Source organism: Phoca vitulina, unplaced genomic scaffold, assembly GCF_004348235.1.
Source record: "Phoca vitulina isolate PV1807 unplaced genomic scaffold, GSC_HSeal_1.0 scaffold14, whole genome shotgun sequence".
Classification (NCBI taxonomy): Eukaryota; Metazoa; Chordata; class Mammalia; order Carnivora; family Phocidae; genus Phoca; species Phoca vitulina.
In genome coordinates this window covers 21,951,213-21,970,630 of record NW_022589717.1, presented here as the reverse complement: position 1 = coordinate 21,970,630, position 19,418 = coordinate 21,951,213, and the positions used below count along the sequence as shown (strand labels likewise).

At 38.8% G+C, this 19,418-nt stretch overlaps 1 protein-coding gene across 3 annotated transcripts in view; it reads right to left on the bottom strand.

The window, feature by feature from the left end:
• MMAA (metabolism of cobalamin associated A) overlaps positions 1–12,010 on the bottom strand; it is a 22,764-nt gene extending 10,754 nt beyond the window's left edge. The window contains exons 1-2 of one of the 3 annotated variants that reach the window (XM_032412932.1): positions 11,927–12,010; positions 21–524 (exon numbers count right to left, since the gene is read on the bottom strand). In XM_032412932.1, coding sequence (XP_032268823.1) covers positions 21–465 — 445 coding nt within the window. In that variant the 5' untranslated portion in view covers positions 466–524; positions 11,927–12,010. Of the gene's footprint in view, positions 1–20; positions 525–6,906; positions 8,121–11,926 lie in introns of those variants that run through there. The other 2 variants (XM_032412935.1, XM_032412934.1) reach the window with 2 other exon arrangements.
• Positions 12,011–19,418: the final 7,408 nt, after the last annotated feature.

Sequence of the window (19,418 nt, the reverse complement as noted above, 5' to 3'; positions counted from 1 at the left end):
AAAAAAAAAAAAAGACTGACCCACTCGAAATGCTAGTGGTTTTCCTTTATTTATTTGTTCTTGTTCTCTGTGGTAGACTAATACTTTCTGAAGAAGCACCTGGGCTAACTCTTTTTTCCTCTTGTGTGTTGATTCTATAAGAGTTATGGCCTCTGCTAAGCAGGCCCTGTGCCCTTGGATTAAACCGGTATAAAGTTTATCCACAAATCTTTGTTCTTTATCAGAAAGTTCTTCTGTGTGTTCCTTTAAGGTTGTTTGTACACATAATTTTCTCTTTAAACCATTTGACAACAACATCCATTTTGTACAATGGAGTCCAAGAGAATTAAATGGCCGAGCACAAGGGATTCCTGATCCGAGATGAGTACTTGAGTGAAAGATGAAGTGGTAACGACGGAAAGGTGTTCTTAAAAGGCCTTTTAGGAAACGCCGGTGAGAATGTTGCAGTAGCATGGGAATATTCATTTTGTTTGTAACTGCAGAAAACACAGGTTGCTTCTTGGCTCAATGTGATTTGTGACTCCCTAGAAGAAAGAAAAACGTATTTTTGCCAGTTCAATATACAATTAAGATACTGAAGTTAGTAAAACTGCAAGCTTAGTGTTTTCCCTATATTCTAAAACACACATAATCAGGCTTCTTGGCAGTACAAATGGGTGAAAGTTTCTTACCAAACCTAAGAGAGAAGATCCCCCCTTGCCTACAGTTAATATTCAGAGTAGCCCAAATGATGGATTATTGCTCTACTGTAAAATAGAATGTACATTAAAATTTTCTTCCAGGGGCGCCTGGGTGGCTCAGTCGTTAAGCGTCTGCCTTCGGCTCAGGTCATGATCCCAGGATCCTGGGATCGAGCCCTGCATCGCATCAGGCTCCCTGCTGGGCGGGAAGCCTGCTTCTCCCTCTCCCACTCCCCCTGCTTGTGCTCCCTCTCTTGCTGTGTCTCTCTCTGTCAAATAAATAAAATCTTTAAATAAATAAAATAAAATTTTCTTCTAAACAAAAAATAAATATACAAAAACCCTGTTAGGGTAGAAATTTTATGTCATGTTTATTTTCTTCTGTCTACAGACTACAATTTCCTCAGATCAAACAGACCTTATTTTGAGGCTCATTCAAAAGGTAAAAAACAAAACAAAACAAAACAAAAAAACAAACTTCTGATGCTAGCCTTTTATTCTTTCTCTACCAAAAAAAAAAAAAAAAATGTGATTAATAGTGCAGGCACTTGAGGCATAAGTTTAGATAAATGTATGTATTCAATGGGCTCACCCTGGAACATAGATATATGTAAAGAATGGCCTAACATAAGCACACCATTACCATCACCACCACCACCAACGCCACCACCCTGGGCCTTCGTGTGAAATGAACTGTGAGGTTTGTATGGTAACTAGATCAATGTATTTCCAAGTAGGACCCAAACTGCCTGTACTTACTAAAAATGCATATTCCCAGCCCCACGCATCAGAATCTCTGTGGGTAAATAAGCACACTGAAGTCTGAACCACTATGGAATTAGATGAGGATGCTTTACTTAGATTTACTGATAATCTCCATTTCAAATTGTATTCAACAATGAAAGCTGACACAGCAACATGGAGAATCAGGAAAGTACAGAGGGTATGAGCCATGGCCACTCTGAGTCTCTGTCACGTCAGCTATCGTGATATTGACCACTCCGTGCCTCAGCATCGTCTTGAGTTAAGAGGAGAGGTAAAGAGAATAGGATGGCTGTGAGAACGAATTCAGTTAATTCATGTAAAGAGCCTCATGTAAAAAGCCTGGAACAGTGCCTAGCATAGAGTGAGAGCTCAATAAACATTAGCTTTTATTATTATACTAATTTATAAAACATTAGTAAAAATTAGGTCATAGACCTAGCTTCCAGTGGCAAACCAAAATTTACATACAAATGATACATATGGCCTACCAAATTTGGCTTTATGATTATTTGAAAATTTTGGTTTTCAACTACCTCATAGCAGAATGAAATAAATTACTTTATTGCTCCGAAGTACCTCTCTACATTGTATTTCAAGGCCAATCAGCATGAAATTAAGTTTACTAAATAACATTCTAATAGGAAAAAAGAAGACATATTTTAAGTTTTTTTTTTATTGTTAGAACTATAACTGCTCATTTTCTGTTTTGGGGGGAACGGGGCATTATGACTTCTATTTTGACAAAATTCGTCTTATTCTAAAAGGAAAATTTATGGAAAACCGTGTAAAAATGGTTCTAAAAAAAAACAATTTAAAACATCCACTACCACCCTTCACACAGACATACAAAAAGACATTTAAAACAACAGTTAAAAGGGGATCTATTTTGGAAGCTCTCTTTAAGCACACTTCTCGACAATACCATGGCCGTTACAACACACTGGAAGCTCATGGGGAAGAACTGTATTTTTACTCAACCAGTCACTATTTTCTGAGCACATACCGCTCTTCAGGTCCCATCCTAGGTTTAAGAATCGCAGTGATGACAGTGTTACTGTTGGTGATGACAATGATGTTTACTATGTTCCAGTCATTCTACTATGACCTTCTGTATTAGTTTCCTAGGGCTGCTGTGACAAATTACGACAAACTGGGGGGCTTAAAACAACAGATTTATTCTCTCCCTGTTCTGGAGGCTGGAAGTCAGCAATCCCAGTGTCAGCAGGCCTGCGCCCCCTCTGAAGCCTCCAGGGGAAGCCTGTCCCCTGTTCCCCCAGCTCCTGGTGGCTGTGGGTGCTACACAAGTGCCATCTCTGCCTCTGGCTGTCCATGGCCTTCTCTTCTCTTTGTGTCTCTCCTCTGTGTGGAGATTTGGCACTGAACTGGCTCCACTCAGATAATCCAAGATGACCTCATCTCAAGCTCTTTAACTTAGGGGTGCCTGGGTGGCTCAGTCAGGTTAAGCGTCTGACTCTTGGTTTTGGCTCAGGTCATGACCTCAGGGTCGTGAGACTGAGCCCCCAGTTGGGCTCCGCGCTGGACGTGAAGCCTAAGATCCTCCCTCCTCTCCTTCTGCCCCCGCCCTCGCCACCCCGCTCACACACTGTGTCTCTTAAAAAAAAAAAAAGATCCTTAACTTAATGGCATCTGTCATCTGCAAAAACCCCTTTTTCCAAATAAAAGTCACATTCACAAGTTCCAGGGATTAGGACATGGGTATATCTTTTTGAAGGCCATCACTCCATCCACTATACCTTCTTAGGTGGACTGTCACATTGTATTACCCTAAATGACATAATCCCAGCACTTCAAAAGCCCACAGAATAATAAACACCATGTCCAAAAAAAACCACAAAGTGCTGTGGGAACAGACAAAATTATAGAAACTAACTCTCCTTGGGGAGTAGAAGGTTCAAGTCATGGAGGGGTCAGTGTCAAGGCTGGGTCCGAAAGGATACAAAAAAACAAAACTGGAGGAGGCAGGCCTTCCAGGCTGAGGACTTAAATGTACAGAGTCACAGCTGGTCTCTTCCCTGCCATATCAGAGAAGACTGAGCAATTGAGTGAGACAGAAGCCTGGTGTCTACAGGGAACTAGTGATAGGAAATGAAGCTGGATCAGGATGTAAACTGAGGCTCCTTGTTGGCAGTGGAGAAATGACAGAGATCTTTACAGAGATTAGTGACATAATCAACTTGGGTTTTTAGGGAGATAACACTAGGAGCAGTGGTGAGAAGTCAAGAGGAATCAGACCCTGGTAATGTAAAGCCCAGCTTAGAAAACCCTAGCAAAGACCCAAAAGAGATGATGAGCACCTGGACTTAGGCAGGGCATTAAGGGAAAGAGAAGTCACATTCAAGACCTTGTTGTCCACATCAGAATCCTCAAAGCTCACGATGGAGGCTGGCACGTTACAATTCTTGAAAAAACACAAAAAAAGGCTGCTGATCTGAACCTAATTTCATTTCCCACCAGCCTGTCACTCAAGAGTTTGTAAACCATTTCCAAATACTTCATCTCACTTTACTCTCCCAATTTTATGATGACATTATTATTATTCTTTATTCTCATGTAACAAGGGAGGGAAAACAAGAGTGAGTTAGGTGACTAATGTCATAGCCAATGGGAGGGCCAGGACTCAAACTCAGGTCTTTTGACTCTCTATGGCATTTTTTCTTAATAAATTATTTCAGGATCAAGAAGAAGTCCTTTGGCTAAAAGGTAAAGAGGTATTAGTAACCCTGCCCCTTCCAAGGCAAGTAAAAAGCATTTTTAAGAAGTGTGCGGTGAGGGTGTCTGGGTGGCTCAGTAGGTTAAATGTCTGATTCTTGGTTTCGGCTCAGATCATGATCTCATGAGTCATGGGATCAAGCTCAGTGGGGAGTTTGCTTGAGATTTTCTCCCTCTGCCCCTCCCCCAACTCTCTCTCTCTCTCTCTCTAAAATAAATACCTTTTTAAAATTAAAAAAAAAAAAGTGTGCAGCGATAGTGATGGCATTAGGAAGAGCCAAAGACCAGAGAAAGAGGAAATGCTGACAAGGATACAGAACATTCTTACTACCAAACCTAGTCCTATCCTTCCATAGGAGAGATGCTATCTATGTAGTCTAAGAAAAAATTATAACTATCTAAAATATGCCCTTTAATTAAATCTTACCATGACTACCTCTTGTTACCCAACAAAGCTATGATCAAAAAAGAGAAAGTAATATGCTGAGAGAGAGAGAAACAAAATTATAAAGCATTCATTCAACAAAGATTTGACCATTTACCATGGGTCATGCAACAGTCTAGCACTGGGGATACAACAATGATCAAAATAGAACAAAGTTCTTGACCTCATAAAGCCAACATTCTAGTAAGGGAAGACAGACTATAGATGTATAAATAAGGAGGCCAGTGTGGCTAGATGTGAATAAGCAAGAGAAAAAGTAAAAGAGAGAAGGTTAAAGAGGGGGTCAGATATACAGCCATAGATATGACTGAAGAACTTTTGACTGTGAATGAGAAGGGAAGCAGTAGGACCAAGAAGAACCTGATTTGACTTCTGTTCTAAAAGGATCTGATGGGGATGCAAGAACAGAAATGGGAAGACCAGCTAAGAGATTACTGCAATAATGCACATGAAAACTGATGAGGACATGGACCACATGGGGATGGTGTTAAATCAGATTCTGGATGAATTCTAAAGGACCTGCTAATAAATGAGATGTGGGATGAAGAGAAAGAGAACAGCCAGGATTTAGCACAGGTTTTACCCTGAGCCACAGCAAAGATGGAGCTGCCCTTTAATGAGCTGAGGAAGACTGCAGGAGGTCAAGTTTCAGGTAAGATCAGGCATGTTTAGTTTCCGATACCTTAAGTTTGAGATGCCTACCAAATATCCAGGTGGGATCCTGAGTGGGCAGTTGCATTACTAGCATAAGGAAAAGGTCAGAGCTTCCGTGTAAATTTGAGAATCATTAAGTATTTAGGTGTTAATTAAATCTATGAGACCAAATGAGATTAGCAGAAGAGTGGCTGGAGATAAAGAGGTGTTTTACCATTTTTCGTAAAATTTTACACACACACACACACACACACACACACACAGAAATACACATGGCAAAATGTTAACTTCGTCTATAGGTAAGTGGTATTACAGTGCTTATATGTTGTTTTTTGGCTAACCATATTTTTCTGTTGTAGGCAGAATAATGCCGCCGCCCCCCCCCCCCCCCCGCCCCAAAGACGTCCATGTCTTAATGCCTGGAACCTATGAATATGTTACGTTAAATGGCAAAGGGGAATTAAAGTTGCAGATGGAATTAAGGTTGCTAATCAGCTGACCTTAAGATAAAACAATTATCCTGGATTATCCAGGTGGACCCAATATAACACCAAAGTCCTTTAAAGAAAGAGGGAGGTGGAAGAGCGAAATGATGTTATGTGATGAGGACTCAGCCCACCCTTGCTGAACCTCTAGGATGGAACAAAGGGCTACCAATGCCTTGATTTTAGCCCTGTAAAACCCATGTCAGACTTCTGACCTACAGAACTGTAAGATGATAAATCTGTGTTGTTTTAAGCCATTAAGTTTGTGGTTATTTGTTACAGTAGCAGAAGAAAACTAATACAGTTGCTATGGCAAAAAAATCTTTTTTAAAGATAAAACATAGAATTTGTATACTTTTAATAAGAAATGTCTAATAACTTCTCATGATTAACTTTTTACCTCTGACTGTATCTATAACCTGTAACTTGCTTCCTTCTGCATTGAGATTTCTTCATAATGTGGCAATCAAACTTGATGAATCAAACAGTTACTATGACCATCAGCATTACATTCAATGTATATTTATGTCAATTTCTAAATTAAACATAAAATTAGCATATATACTTAAAAACCTAGTAAAAAGAATTATGTACAAGGTGAAATAAGTGATAATCATATTTTAGCTATGCTTCTATGCACAGACATTCTATCAGAATCATCACATTAAGATATGAAGTTCAGTAGTACTCTGAAATGATGTGATACACACGGGCTAGTAATCATTTTGAGCACGGAAGCTTTAAAAAAAAAAAAAGTCTAAGGGCGCCTGTGTGGCTCAGTGGGTTAAGCATCTGCCTTCGGCTCAGGTCATGATCCCGGGGTCCTGGGATCAAGTCCCACACCAGGCTCCCTGCTGCTTCTCCCTCTCCCTCTTCCTACCACTCTGCCTACTTGTGCAAGCTCTCTCTGTCAAAGACTAAATAAAATCCTTAAAAAAAAAAATCTATATGCTTAATAAAAATTAGGTGTCTAGAATGCTTATCTTCCACTTTTTTGCCTGACAAAGTCCTACTCAGTTCAAATATCACCTCTTCTAGGACACATCTTCACTACCTTTCTCAGGCAGTCAACTGTTCCATCTGCAAAGCTCCACAGCCTTTTATTCATCTTGTTTTCTAATTCATCTATTTACAGATCTCTACTCACCAATTCTCCTCCCTGAGCCCAGTTGATGATCCTCCCAGAGGAGAGACAATCTCTTATTCTTAGTTTCCTCAGAATCCAGTACAGTATTAGGCACATGGTAACCTGTTAAATTTTTTTAAGGTTCATGAGTGGGTTCTCTACTTTATGTTGATCTAATATACTAGAAAGGAAAGTTTGAGTAACGTCCTTAACCTGTGTCATCTGAGAATCTTTACTAAAAGCATTCTACCTTCTAAGTTCCCTGTTTTGAATCAAGGCAACTTTGACATCTAACTAATGTTCCCAAACAGAAAAACAGATAAGTTTGTAAGGAATCAAAACCCAGTAACAAGAGCTTTACTAGACGAAAATATGTCCACTGATAATAATGCAAGCAAACAATATTCCCTAAATAAATGAGATGAATAAAACTTGTCTAATAAATAGTACACAGGTTGCTCTAACATTTAGTTATTTCTTACAACAATTTAATCAAAGTCTTTCCCAGAAAATCCATGCCAACAACCTGACAAGCTTATGGTTTATATTGCAGGGTTTATCACAATTTGGGATTGTGAAGTTCTCTATCCTTTGATGCCAATACAAATCTTAAAAGGCCTTTAAGTGAAAACAAAGAGCCAGGAAAAGGATGCTATCATTTTCCCCCATTCTTCTGCCAAAACCAAAAGGCTACCCAGATGTACATAATTCAAGGTTTTTACCCCTTCAAATCTCTCCATGGGGGCTGACTTCCTGGGTGGCCCCAACCCTTCTGGACCATGTGATGGCAGAACAGCAGCTGCTACCTTTCACTGACCGTTTATTATGTGTGAGGCATTTCTGCATACACTTCTTCAGCTAAGCCTCACAACAGTACACAGGATTCTATTTTACAGGTGAGGCTCAGTAAAGTTACACTGATTGACCAAGGCCTCACAACTAGTGGCAGAACTTGGGAAAAAGGACGGATTTTAAAAATCCAGATGTATATGAAGAGACGTGGTATCATGTCACACCAAGGGAATACGAAATAACCCTTTACATTTAAATATGGAATGATTATGGCAAGCTGTTTATCTTCATTTTTTTTTCTTTTTTGCTTAGGCCAAAATGAGAAATTGGTTTACATTTTCTGTGCAAACCTTATCAGTAGGCCATCCCAATAGTGTATAAGGTGACAGAACAGACCAAATTTCTACAATTTTTAAATGTTTTTCACTCCACAGAGAATAATTCACACCTGATAATTAAGAGCACAACACACTTAAACTGATTAATTTAACCTCAACCAGATTTTAAAGAAGTCCATAATTTCTGGGCGCCTGGGTGGCTCAGTTGGTTGGGCGACTGCCTTGGGCTCAGGTTATGGTCCGGGAGTCCTGGGATCGAGTCCTGCATCGGGCTCCCGGCTCAGTGGGGAGCCTGCTTCTCCCTCTGACCCTCTCCCCTCTCATGCTGCTTCTCTCTCTCTCATATAAATAAATAAAAATCTTAAAAAAAAAAAAGAAGTCCATAATTTCTTTTAAACCAATGTAACTCATCCTTTATGAACAACTCTCTACCCTTATAACATGTCACTGGCAGAACAGACTACTAGAGTGGCAAAATCATGGAGGTAGGGAGAAAGACTTCCCATCTGCTTGTGTAACTAAGCATCTTTTCCTGCTTTCTTATGGAAAGAAATTTTAAAACTTAGCCAATAATCAAACTGTTTCAATGAATTTTAATGATTCCTGAGAATCACGGAGGTCTCATCCTACAATTTTAAGTTGAGTACTACCAGAATACAAGAGAAATTTCTAGCATTTACAACATTCAGTAAGAGCCCTCAAAGCACTGCCATTCTTAATAAACCAGAATGTTAATTTATTAATATACAATGAAAAATATCAAGTGGGCAAAAATACTAAAATAAATAGGTAAGTGAACCCCCCTTTCAGGCAAAAAGGTTCCTATGGACAGCAGCATTTTAAGATTCACATTTGTTTTCCTCCAATCTCTTTTTAAATTCCTTTTTTTTTTGAGAGAGAGCATGCGCCCGGGTGTGTCTGTGGGGGGCGGGGGTGCAGAGGCAGAGGGCGAGAATCTTAAGCAGGCTCTATGCCCAGCATGGTGCCCGAAATGGGGCTCTATCTTACCACCCTGAGATCATGACCTGAGCCGAAATCAAATGTCAGAGGTTTAACCCACCGAGTCACCCAGGCGCCCCTCCAATATCTCCTTAATATCCATCCCCTCTTCCCCACCCTCCTTCCCACATTTCTCTACTATAATGGCTTTCAAGCTCTGATCAATGTCCATAGGAAGAAATGCACTTACATTAGTCTACATGTAGGAATATAACTCAAACAAAAGTTTCACAAAACACTTCTTACTGCTAGTACATGTGATACACTCTAATATTATCTTTTCTATTGTTTTTCTTTAATGCAGATTGCAAACTACCACAGGCACAATCCTAGGTTTGAAAAATGCTGATCTACTCTAGATACCTCTATGACCATTATTAATTCATCTTCCATATTACCACTTATCATCATAAAATGTAAATCTATTTTACTCATCTGCTTAAAATACATAAAAAGTTCCCTCTGCCTTATTTGTAAAATACATACATACATACATAAATTAATTAAATAGTTTTTCTTTAATTCAGCCATTCATTTACTCAGCAGCTATTTATTGAGAACCTACTGAACGCTAGGTACTGTGCTATACATTGGTATATGGGTCCAACATAGGTCCTTAACATTGTAAAGTCTACAATCCAGCTAAGACAGTTACTACAAAAATATTACATACTCTTTAGGAGTGCTCTTATCTACCTCTCCAACTTAATTCATTCCCCTCCTTCACTTTTACCACACTGCTATAACTATTCTGATTTGCACACAGGTCCCAGAAAAACCACACACTTTGGCCATTGTCCACAAGGTTCCTTCTGATTAGAACGTCCTTCTTTCCTTTAATCATCTCACAAATTCCTCTTCAGCCTTCAAGAATCAACTCAAGTGTCTCCTCTAGAACAGTTCTCCACTCCCCCTTTCCATGCCCTTTCCGTTGTCACTCCTTTCTTGTCATCATGTATAGGTCACATCCCTCTATTATAATGTTGGTCACATTGTTTTAAGTTGTTAGTCTTGCCTAGACTATGAGTTATCTTAGTTATCAATAAACAGCATAGTTTATTGCTCACAGAATAAATTAACGTATACTATAATTGTACATGGGTCAATAACTCCATTATGCTGATTACTCAATTAATCAATGTTTGGAAACATATATTTTTCTAGATATTTACAGTAAATATATATTTATTTTAAGGACTTTCTTTTTAAAGTCTTATTTCAATATGTGGATGTTTTCCTTCATTAAAAATTTGCTCAGCAGCAGCCAGTCTGACTTGGGATATTTGTCTTGAAATTGATCCAATGAATATTCTCAATTTCAATAACTACTCTGGCAAGAAAAAGCATATAGGATTTCCAAAATCAATACATTAGGTCAGTGTCTGCAGCACAGCACAGTTCATACAGGCAGGGCAGTATTACGCCATGTGTTTCCATTTCTCAATGCTAATCATTTTTGATTTGAAGATAAACTGTCAGATGCCATTAATCTGTTTACCATCTCCCACCATACCCCACAGAGGGTTTTACATTGTCCTTTTCCAATAATCTCAGGAAATTTTGGTAGAGCAGAATGACTTTTTAAAAAAGCAACCTTTAAATAGGTCATTGTTATATAAGAGTAACATCGAATACATACTGAACTCATGCAGGGAATATCCTATGGTTCTCTGTCCACTTTACCTTTTATCACTTTTCCAGTTAAGACTCAGATCTCCCCATTTCCACTTTTAGGATTCTAAATCTGTTTGGAAAATCTCTATTTTTCTAAATTTCATCACGGTTAAACATTTTCATTCATGCCCATTGCTAACACTCAAGTTCAAATCCAAACTGGTCTTAGGGAGCCCTGTGTACAATCTGCATATGAGGGACCCACATGCCCACATGGCAACAGGCAGCTAAGGGGCAAATGTTTCAAGCACTCACCAGCCCTTTCCATGCCAAATACAGGTTTTCTTTGGACATCATCAAATATCTCAAGTTGAGATTTACATTTCTTATGATTATATAATGTTTCATACCTGTTTTGCCTCTAACAGAATACAGCCCTTAAAATAACTGAGTTGTTCCCTTTTTAAAATTCTTATTACCCTGAACACAAAACGATATTAAGTGTTTACCAATAAAAGAGTATTTTGGACATTGTAGATGATCCCAAAATGATTAAGAATCTGCACAGGCTTTCGGGAAACGTGGTTTCCTACCAACTTGGAAAAGCTATAGTAATCTATTTGTTTTCCAGAGTATATGTATTTGGGCACAGCTCTTAAGAAAGGTAATAAAAGAAGAAATTTTATGCCATTTTTGCTTAGGTGGTCTTTCATTTGCTAATGAGAAATATAAATCATTTGAATACAGTACGTCTGCCGGAAAGGACTTAGTCCACGCCTCTCCAGAGTATTTGACAAAGCCTAGATACTCCTTGTGACTTTCAGTTTGAACCCTACTTTTATATCCTGGATTTTATTCCATAAAAGAGGAGTTTTAATTTCACTCTTGCGGAGAAGCTATCGTGCCCTTCTCTGATCCATTCTCTGGTTAACCATTCGCCAGGTTTGGCAGCGGCAAGGGACCAGCAACCTTACCAAAACCTCCTTACTGTGGTACAACGGTAAGCTCACAATCCTGCCTAGACTGATGTAAATTTTAAAACACTGCTTACAGAGCATTTCCTTTTTAAGGAAAAAAACAACGAAACTTCCCTCTGAACCCATTTTGCCGACGCCTGCCAGTCAGCACATATCCCGCATTCCCAGTATCACCCAATTCAACAATATTCTCCTTTCCTTCCCCCACCCCAAATCCTCCAGGGGGCGCCCCCGACACCGGGGTGGGCCCCCACCAGCAGCCCGAGGCGGGAGCCCAACTCCGGCTCCGGACGCCGCGCGCAACCCCCGCCCCACACTCACCCACCGGACGACAAGGAAGTGCAGCCCGCCCCTTCCGCCGGACAGGGTTCGCCCCGCCCCGCGCTGGCCGCGGCGCGCAGGCGCAGGGCTCACTGCTGGACGCGAGAAGCCCAGGGGCGCCCGGGGGCCGGACGGAGGCGTTGGGCGGGGCTAGGGTCTCGGCGGACGTGGCCGCGGAATTCCGGCGTGTGTGGGGGACGCGTGTGCGTGAAGGCCTGCGGGCCTGCGTCGGGGGTGGGAAGTCGGTGGGGCGCCGGGAAGCTGTCGGGAAGTGAAGCGGGGGAAGGTAGTTTATGGCTTTCGGGTAGCTTTTCTCCGGGTCCTTATTCGGTCATCCACCTCCAGAGCTCGAGGGTAACATTCATACCCTCCCGGCCTTGGCGCGTTGAGAAGTCCGGGAGACGGAGCCAGAGTGCAGCCCCGGGGCCCCGCGGCATCGGCGGGCCGCAATCGCAGACCCCTTTTTTCCAATCCCAGAAGCTTCGAGTGTGGGGTAGAGGGTGAGACGTGGGATGTTTGACAAACGGTAACAGCAGGAAGACCCCAAAACTCCGGAAAGCCATTTCCAGCCTATTGGAATAAATGCTCAATCGAAATAGACCTCAAGTGTTTAAGCCATGGCATAGGTTTTTTTTCTCTTAAAAGTTACCATTCGTATTAACATTACTTGTACCAAAAGTAAGGACCCGCGACTGCCCTCGGAAACTCACCGAGGGGGAAAGGCTCCCGGTTGAAATGGAGATGAAAACGAACATGCTTTATATTTGCTACCTCACTGCGGGGCTGGAATGATAATGATAATTAATTTTTTGAAAACCTGTTGGATTATATAATAAGTAGTAAAACCTAAGTTTGACCTGAGTTCTAGGATTTTTAGGGAAAACTGAAGTCTCCCAAATGTATGCTATGATGTAATAAAGACAGCACCAATAGGCATTAAATAGCAAGGATCAAATTATGACAAATAGAAATGGTCCTAACTGGGGTCTATATTATAATCAGTATCCGGAGCCAAGACCACAATCTGATATGCCAACCCCCCCCCCATGATATGCATACTTGAATGCATTTGTGAGGGGTTAGGCCTTCCTCAAGTACTTGGTATGGGTTCGTTCTTGTTGGACATAGAACAATAAAAAATAATGAACTGTTGGTTTTCATTACTGTCTTCATTAGTATTCAGACTAAAAGACCACTTTTACCCCAATTGTAATTGACCCAAGTATAGTCAATTACGGAAAACTAAACATAAGTCTTAAGTGAAGTAGAGGGCCTAGTGGAAAACATGGAAGCAGATCTGGTTTCAAGTCTCAGCACCTGAACGCAGTAAATACAATAAGGATAAAAACTTGGTAGAAGTTACTTCATTTCTTTAAGTTTGGAGTTATTCATCTGTACAATGGTTTGTGTTTTGTTTTTTATTTTTTGGTATTAAATTTTATGAAAGCTGTTTGCATTACCTAAGGAAATGAGGAAAATTTGTTAATTTAAAAACGATTTTTAATCCTTACCTGGTTTTTATTCTACAAACTGTTAAACACTTTAGTTCATTTCATTTTTTTTTTTTTAATCCAGGTGTTTCCTAAACTGTTCTATGGAACGTTAGTCCATTGCAAAACGTTAATAGACGTTTCATAGAAAAAATTTCCAGCATCAGTACTGGGAAAACACATACCTGTTGCTGTGAGGTTACTGCAAGTACATCCATGTAGCATTCTTGCCAAAAACATTTAGCCTGAATCTGTGAGGAACACTCGGATAAATTCACAATGTGATTTATTTGGACTTTTCAGTGTAAGGTCGAGGCACAGAAGAAATAAAAAAAGGACCAGTTTGCAGTTAGGGCAACTGAACTGGATAGGATCGTGGATTTTTTAAGTTTTAGAAGAATTCTGTGGACAATTGAGGAAATTTGAACATGGAAGCAAAATTAGATACATGGTTGACTTAAATTTCTCAGGTATGATAAATTGTGTTTATTACAAGAATGCTTTTGTTCTTAGGAGGTGCATGTTCAAGTCTTTAGGGGAGAGATCATGATATCTGTCTGGGAACTTCTTTCAAATAGTTCAGGCCAAAAAAAAAAAAGTATGTATGTAAAGAGAAAACAGCCCTGTGTTAATTATGGTTCTAGGTGAAGAGTATATGAATGTTCTTTCAACTCTTCTATAGGTTTGAAATTTTTAAAAATTAAAAGTTGGGGAAGAAATTATAGCTAGCAGTTACTAGTTTTCCTTTTTTTTTTTTCTTCCTAACTAGCAATTACTTTAAAATACACTGGTAATGCTTATTTGTAGGAAAATACAAAGTTCATTTATATACTAGTTTTCTTATAATCTGACCTTGAGAAATGGTGTGCCATGTCTAAGAACTGTAGGAAACTGAGAAATTACCTCATTCTTAAAGGCATGATATTGAATCTACACTGAGGCCTATTCCCTGAGTAATGTTCAGGTACATCATCCAATGACCCCTGCTCTATGCTGTGTATGTTGCATTAGAATTTTAACAATATTAACGAATTCTTGTAATCTGTTAATAGTTTTTAAAATGTTCGTTTATTCCTACAAATATTTCTTTACTGCTGTGTGCCCAGGCACTGTACTAGGTTCTAGAGATAAAGCTGCCATCAGTAATGTACAGATAAAGTTCCTGCCCACACACAGTTTACATTTGGGGAACAAGAGAGAACACAGAGTACAAGCAAATATCCATCAAATGATAAGTGCTATGTAGAATAATAAACTAGGGTTTAGAGATTAGGGGACACCAGGTAAGGTTGGGCAAATACTACTTTATATAGAGTGAACAAAGAAGACCTCACTGAGAAGGTGACAGTTGAGCAGAGATCTGAAGGAAGGGAAGGAGTGGGTTGTGGATACCTAAGTGAAGTGCGAACTGAGAAGCGGACAGCATGCTTGGCATGTTTCAAGAATAGCAAGGAGACCAGAGTGAATGAATGATAATAAGAAAGGGAGAGTCGTAGTCGATGAGGTCAGAGAGGTAGCCAAGGCCAGATTATATAATATGCTTTCAGAGGTGTTTTAGCTCCTTTTTAAATAGAATTACCATCTGGGAAGCCCTTGCTGTAGTGCTAGTATATGTAGAACATAGTAACTGCTAGCTGTTTTTGTATTCGTTTTCTATTCCACAAACTTAGTGGTTTAAAAGAACGCAGATTTATTATCTTATAATTCTGTAAGTCTGAAGTCCAACACAGGTCTCACTGGGGTAAAATCAAGATATCAGCTGACTGCATTCCTTTCTGGACAGAATTCTCTCTAGGGAAGGCTCTGTTGCTTTGCCTTTCCTGCTTCTAGAGGCCACTTACATTCTTTAGCTTGTGGCCCCTTTCTGTCTTCAGAGCCATTAACATTGGTCAAAGATTCTCTGCTGTTAAGGCTTCCTGTGATCAAATTGGGCAAACCCAGATAATCCAGGATAATCTGTCCATATCAAGGTTCTTAACCTTAATCACATCTGCAAAATCTCTTTATCCTTATAGGATAACATTCACAGATTCTGGCAATTAGGGTGTGAACATCTATGGGAGAGGCATTCTTCTTACCACAGTCCAACCTCCGAGCACCAAAGATTCATGTCTGTTCACATGCAAAATCTCACCCCCCTCCCTCAATCCCCCCAGTTCTCAACATATCACAGCATTTCATCTAAATTTCAAAATTCCCAAACCTCATGTAAATTATTTATAGGTAAGGCTCTGAGTACAATCCATCCTGGGACAAAATCCCTTTCCATTTATAGACTGGGAAATGAGAAAACGAGATGTGTGCTCCCAAAATGCAAGGGAAGGGGAGGCACAGGAGAGTAATTGTAGCCATTCCCATTCAAAAAGGGAGAGGTGGAAGGAAAAAAGTAGTCACCAGTCCCAGACAATTTCAAAATCCAATCAGGCAGGCTCTATTAGTTTCAAGGCCAAGGAATAATCTGTGGTTCTTGGTTCTGCTCTCTGGGCTCACGGGTCCACTCTGGGCACTGGGAATCACAGCATGGCTATCCTTGTGGGGGCTATTATTATGACCATCACAAGCATCGTTATTAGATTTAATATTATTTTTTTACTAATCTTCATTCAGTAGTGGTTCCTTAGCTCTTAAATTTCTCCATTAGCCCCAGTCAAGAGGTTAATTGCCTTTATACAAATACACAATCAGTACTTGAGAAGCTCACCATTTTAAGGAACTTTATTGTACATCATTTCATGGTAAATGCAAATATCCCATCTAATTTCTCTTAGATGAAAAAGAAGGCACTCCAAATTTTATACACAGACCATATTTTCTTTACCTGCAGTTAATTTATTCTAAAATTATTGATTTCTGAAAAAATAAAATAAAAATAAAATTATTGATTTCTTTCAGGCGCAAGGGTACCTATATTATGTTTCATTTTATGGGATAGGCAAAGTTTTACAACTTCTAGGGTCATCGCTCTTTCCCTTTAAGGACACTGGAAACTCATTTCTGCCTCCCAGCAGGTGGCAGCAAATCAATATTCGATAAGGTGCAGTAAAATTGTTATAATTTTCTTGTCCTGATAAACGTTCTGAATGTTGCAGACTGTGGCTATTCTTAGCTAGAAGAGCAAAAAGACTATTGTTACCAGATTGTAGGAATTTATATCGGTGTGTCAACTACTTGGGAGAATGTACTTATGTAACTAAATTTTATTATGTAGTTATATTAATATTCATTGTCTCTCACAGAACCCAAAGTCCATTTGTAAGCAGTTATGTTGGAATAACAATAATGCTCATATGTTCTCTCCATAGATAATAACTCTCCATTGCCATTATTTGGCTAATATTCATCAACACAACACAGCCTTCAAAATTTATGGGATACAGATACGGTATTCTTAGAGGAAATATGTATAGCTCTTTTATTCCTTCATTAAAAAAGAATAGTTAATTAATGATCTAAGTCAAGGTCAGCAAAATGATCCATGGGCCAAATGTGGGCCAGAGCCTGCTTTTGTACACCCTACAAATCTCTTAACAGAGCTCATTTAAAAATAGAGACAAATTACCAGTGTCTGGAATGAAAGATCACTAAAGATCTTACAGACATTAAAACACTGGTTCTCAACTGGAGGGGTTTTGTCCCCAGGGAACATTTGACAATGTCTAGAGACATTTTTGGTCATCGCACCTGGGGAGACTGCTACCAGCGTCTAGTGTGTAGAAGCTAGGGACGCTGCTTTGCGCAGGAGAGTTCCCCATGGCAATTTTCTGGCCCCAAATATCAATAGTACTGAGGCTGAAAAATTCTAATTAAAACCACAGAAGGAGACTATTACAAATTTAATAAAATTTGATAACTTAGAAGAAATGAATACATTCTTTGGAAAACAAAACTTAACCAAAACTGACTAAAGAAGAAGTAGAAAATCTTTGTAGTTGTACATCTATTACAGAACTTGAATTCATAATTAAAGAACGCTTTGCAAAGAAAACCTCAGGCCCCGATGCTTTCACTGCTTAATTTTATCAACATTTAAAGAATACATACTGTCAATCTTATATAAAATCTTGGAGAAAACAGAGGAGGAGAGACTACTATCCCACTAATTTTATAATAACAACATAACCATCATAGAAATATCTGACAAAGACATTAGAAGAAGAAGATGACAGACCAATAATCACTCATGAATATAAATGCAAAAATACTATATAAAATACTAGCAGACTGACCCTAGCAATAAAGGATAAAATACAATGGCCAACTGGGATTTTTCCTAGAATGCAAGGTTTGCTCAACATTTAATAAGTTAAACAATGTAGCTTACCATATTAATAAAAGAGAAAAAAATGTTATGATCATTTCAATAAACTTAGAAAAAGCCTTTGACACAATTTATTGCCAGCTTATGTGGAAAACATTCACAAAACTAGAAATAAAAGAGAACTGACTTCATTTTATAAAGAGTATCTATGAAAGACAAATAGCTCCTATCATGCTTGATGGTGAAATATTCAATCCTAGGATTAGGAAAAAGCTGAAAATGTCTGTTCTCACCACTTCTATTCAACTTCGTCTCAGAGGTCTTAGATATTGCAATAGGCAAAAATAAAATTATACAAGGTGTAAAGATTAGAAAGGAAGAATAAAACTGTCTATTCACAGGCGTCTACATAGAAAGTTATTTTTAAAAACTATAATTACTTGTCTTTAGATTAATAACTGCCCATTTAGAAAATCTTTGAAATCTACTAGAATGAATAATTGAAATTAGTGAGCTCAGGATAAAAGATCAGTAATACAGAAATCAGTATTTCTATATATTAGCGAGCAGCAATTAGAAAATAAATTTTTAAATGTAACATTTAAAATAGCATTATAAATACCTAGGAATAAATTTAATGAAAGACATGCAAGAACTGTACTACTCTGAAACATTGCTGAAATGAAAGACCTAAATAAATGAATATGTGTGTGGATGGATCTCTCTCTCTCCCCTATTTGTGCACACAGAACATATACCAAGAAAGACCAAATTCTGGGCTATAAAACAGGCTCGATTGATTTGTCAGGATTGAAATCATGCAAAATATGTTTCCTGACCACAATAAAATTAAAATAGACGTCAATAATAAGTTCCTGGAAAATCCCCAAATCTCAGTAATCAAAGGCATAGATTTTCTAAACTGCTGGCCAAAGAAGTTCAGGTTGATACCGGAGACATGTTTCTTCTCTCCACAGCCAGTTGAATCACATAGGAATTGATTGATTGATCAATTGATCACATTCTAACCAACTGCGCTAAGCTGGCACTGCCCTGAGATTGGGGTATACTGCGAGCAACTGTAGACGGCTGTTATGTACTTGAATCTTGCTCTGGGACAGAGTTTCAGCATATTTAAAATTCATGAGATCATTCCCATTCCTTGCTTTCTTTCCCTCACAGCCTGAAAATACTGATGAAAAATCTGGGAACAAGACTGTGGGTGTAGTTGACAAAACAGAAAATCTGTTCCAGAACAGCTTTTGATGAATTTAATAAGTGAAAGATAATGAACATAGACTACATTTGCATAATGGCATAACAAAAATTCATTGAACAATGCTAACTCTCTGGGGAAACTACACTTTGGAAACTGAATGTAAGACTGGTCCTGGCAAGACTATCCATTCTATCTAAGGATGTGCATGGTTTGAAAAGGGGGGGGAATCCCCCACATGCTTTATTCTCACTGATCTTAAATATCTTTCATCCTATTTTTCTGGAAATAATTAAAATTCATTTTCTAATAGAAAAATTCCCAGCATCTGGAGCCATCCAAATGTATCTCTTTCAAGAATTTATAAAAGTATACATTTCTCTTTAATAGACCTTCAGAAGGATTTGGGACTATAAATCATGTTTAATATTAAAAGGTTTTTTCCACCCTTGAAAAGAATTTTAGGTTACCCCCCAAATTATTTATTTTGACTGTCAATTATGGTTAATTTAACCAGATAATTTTCAA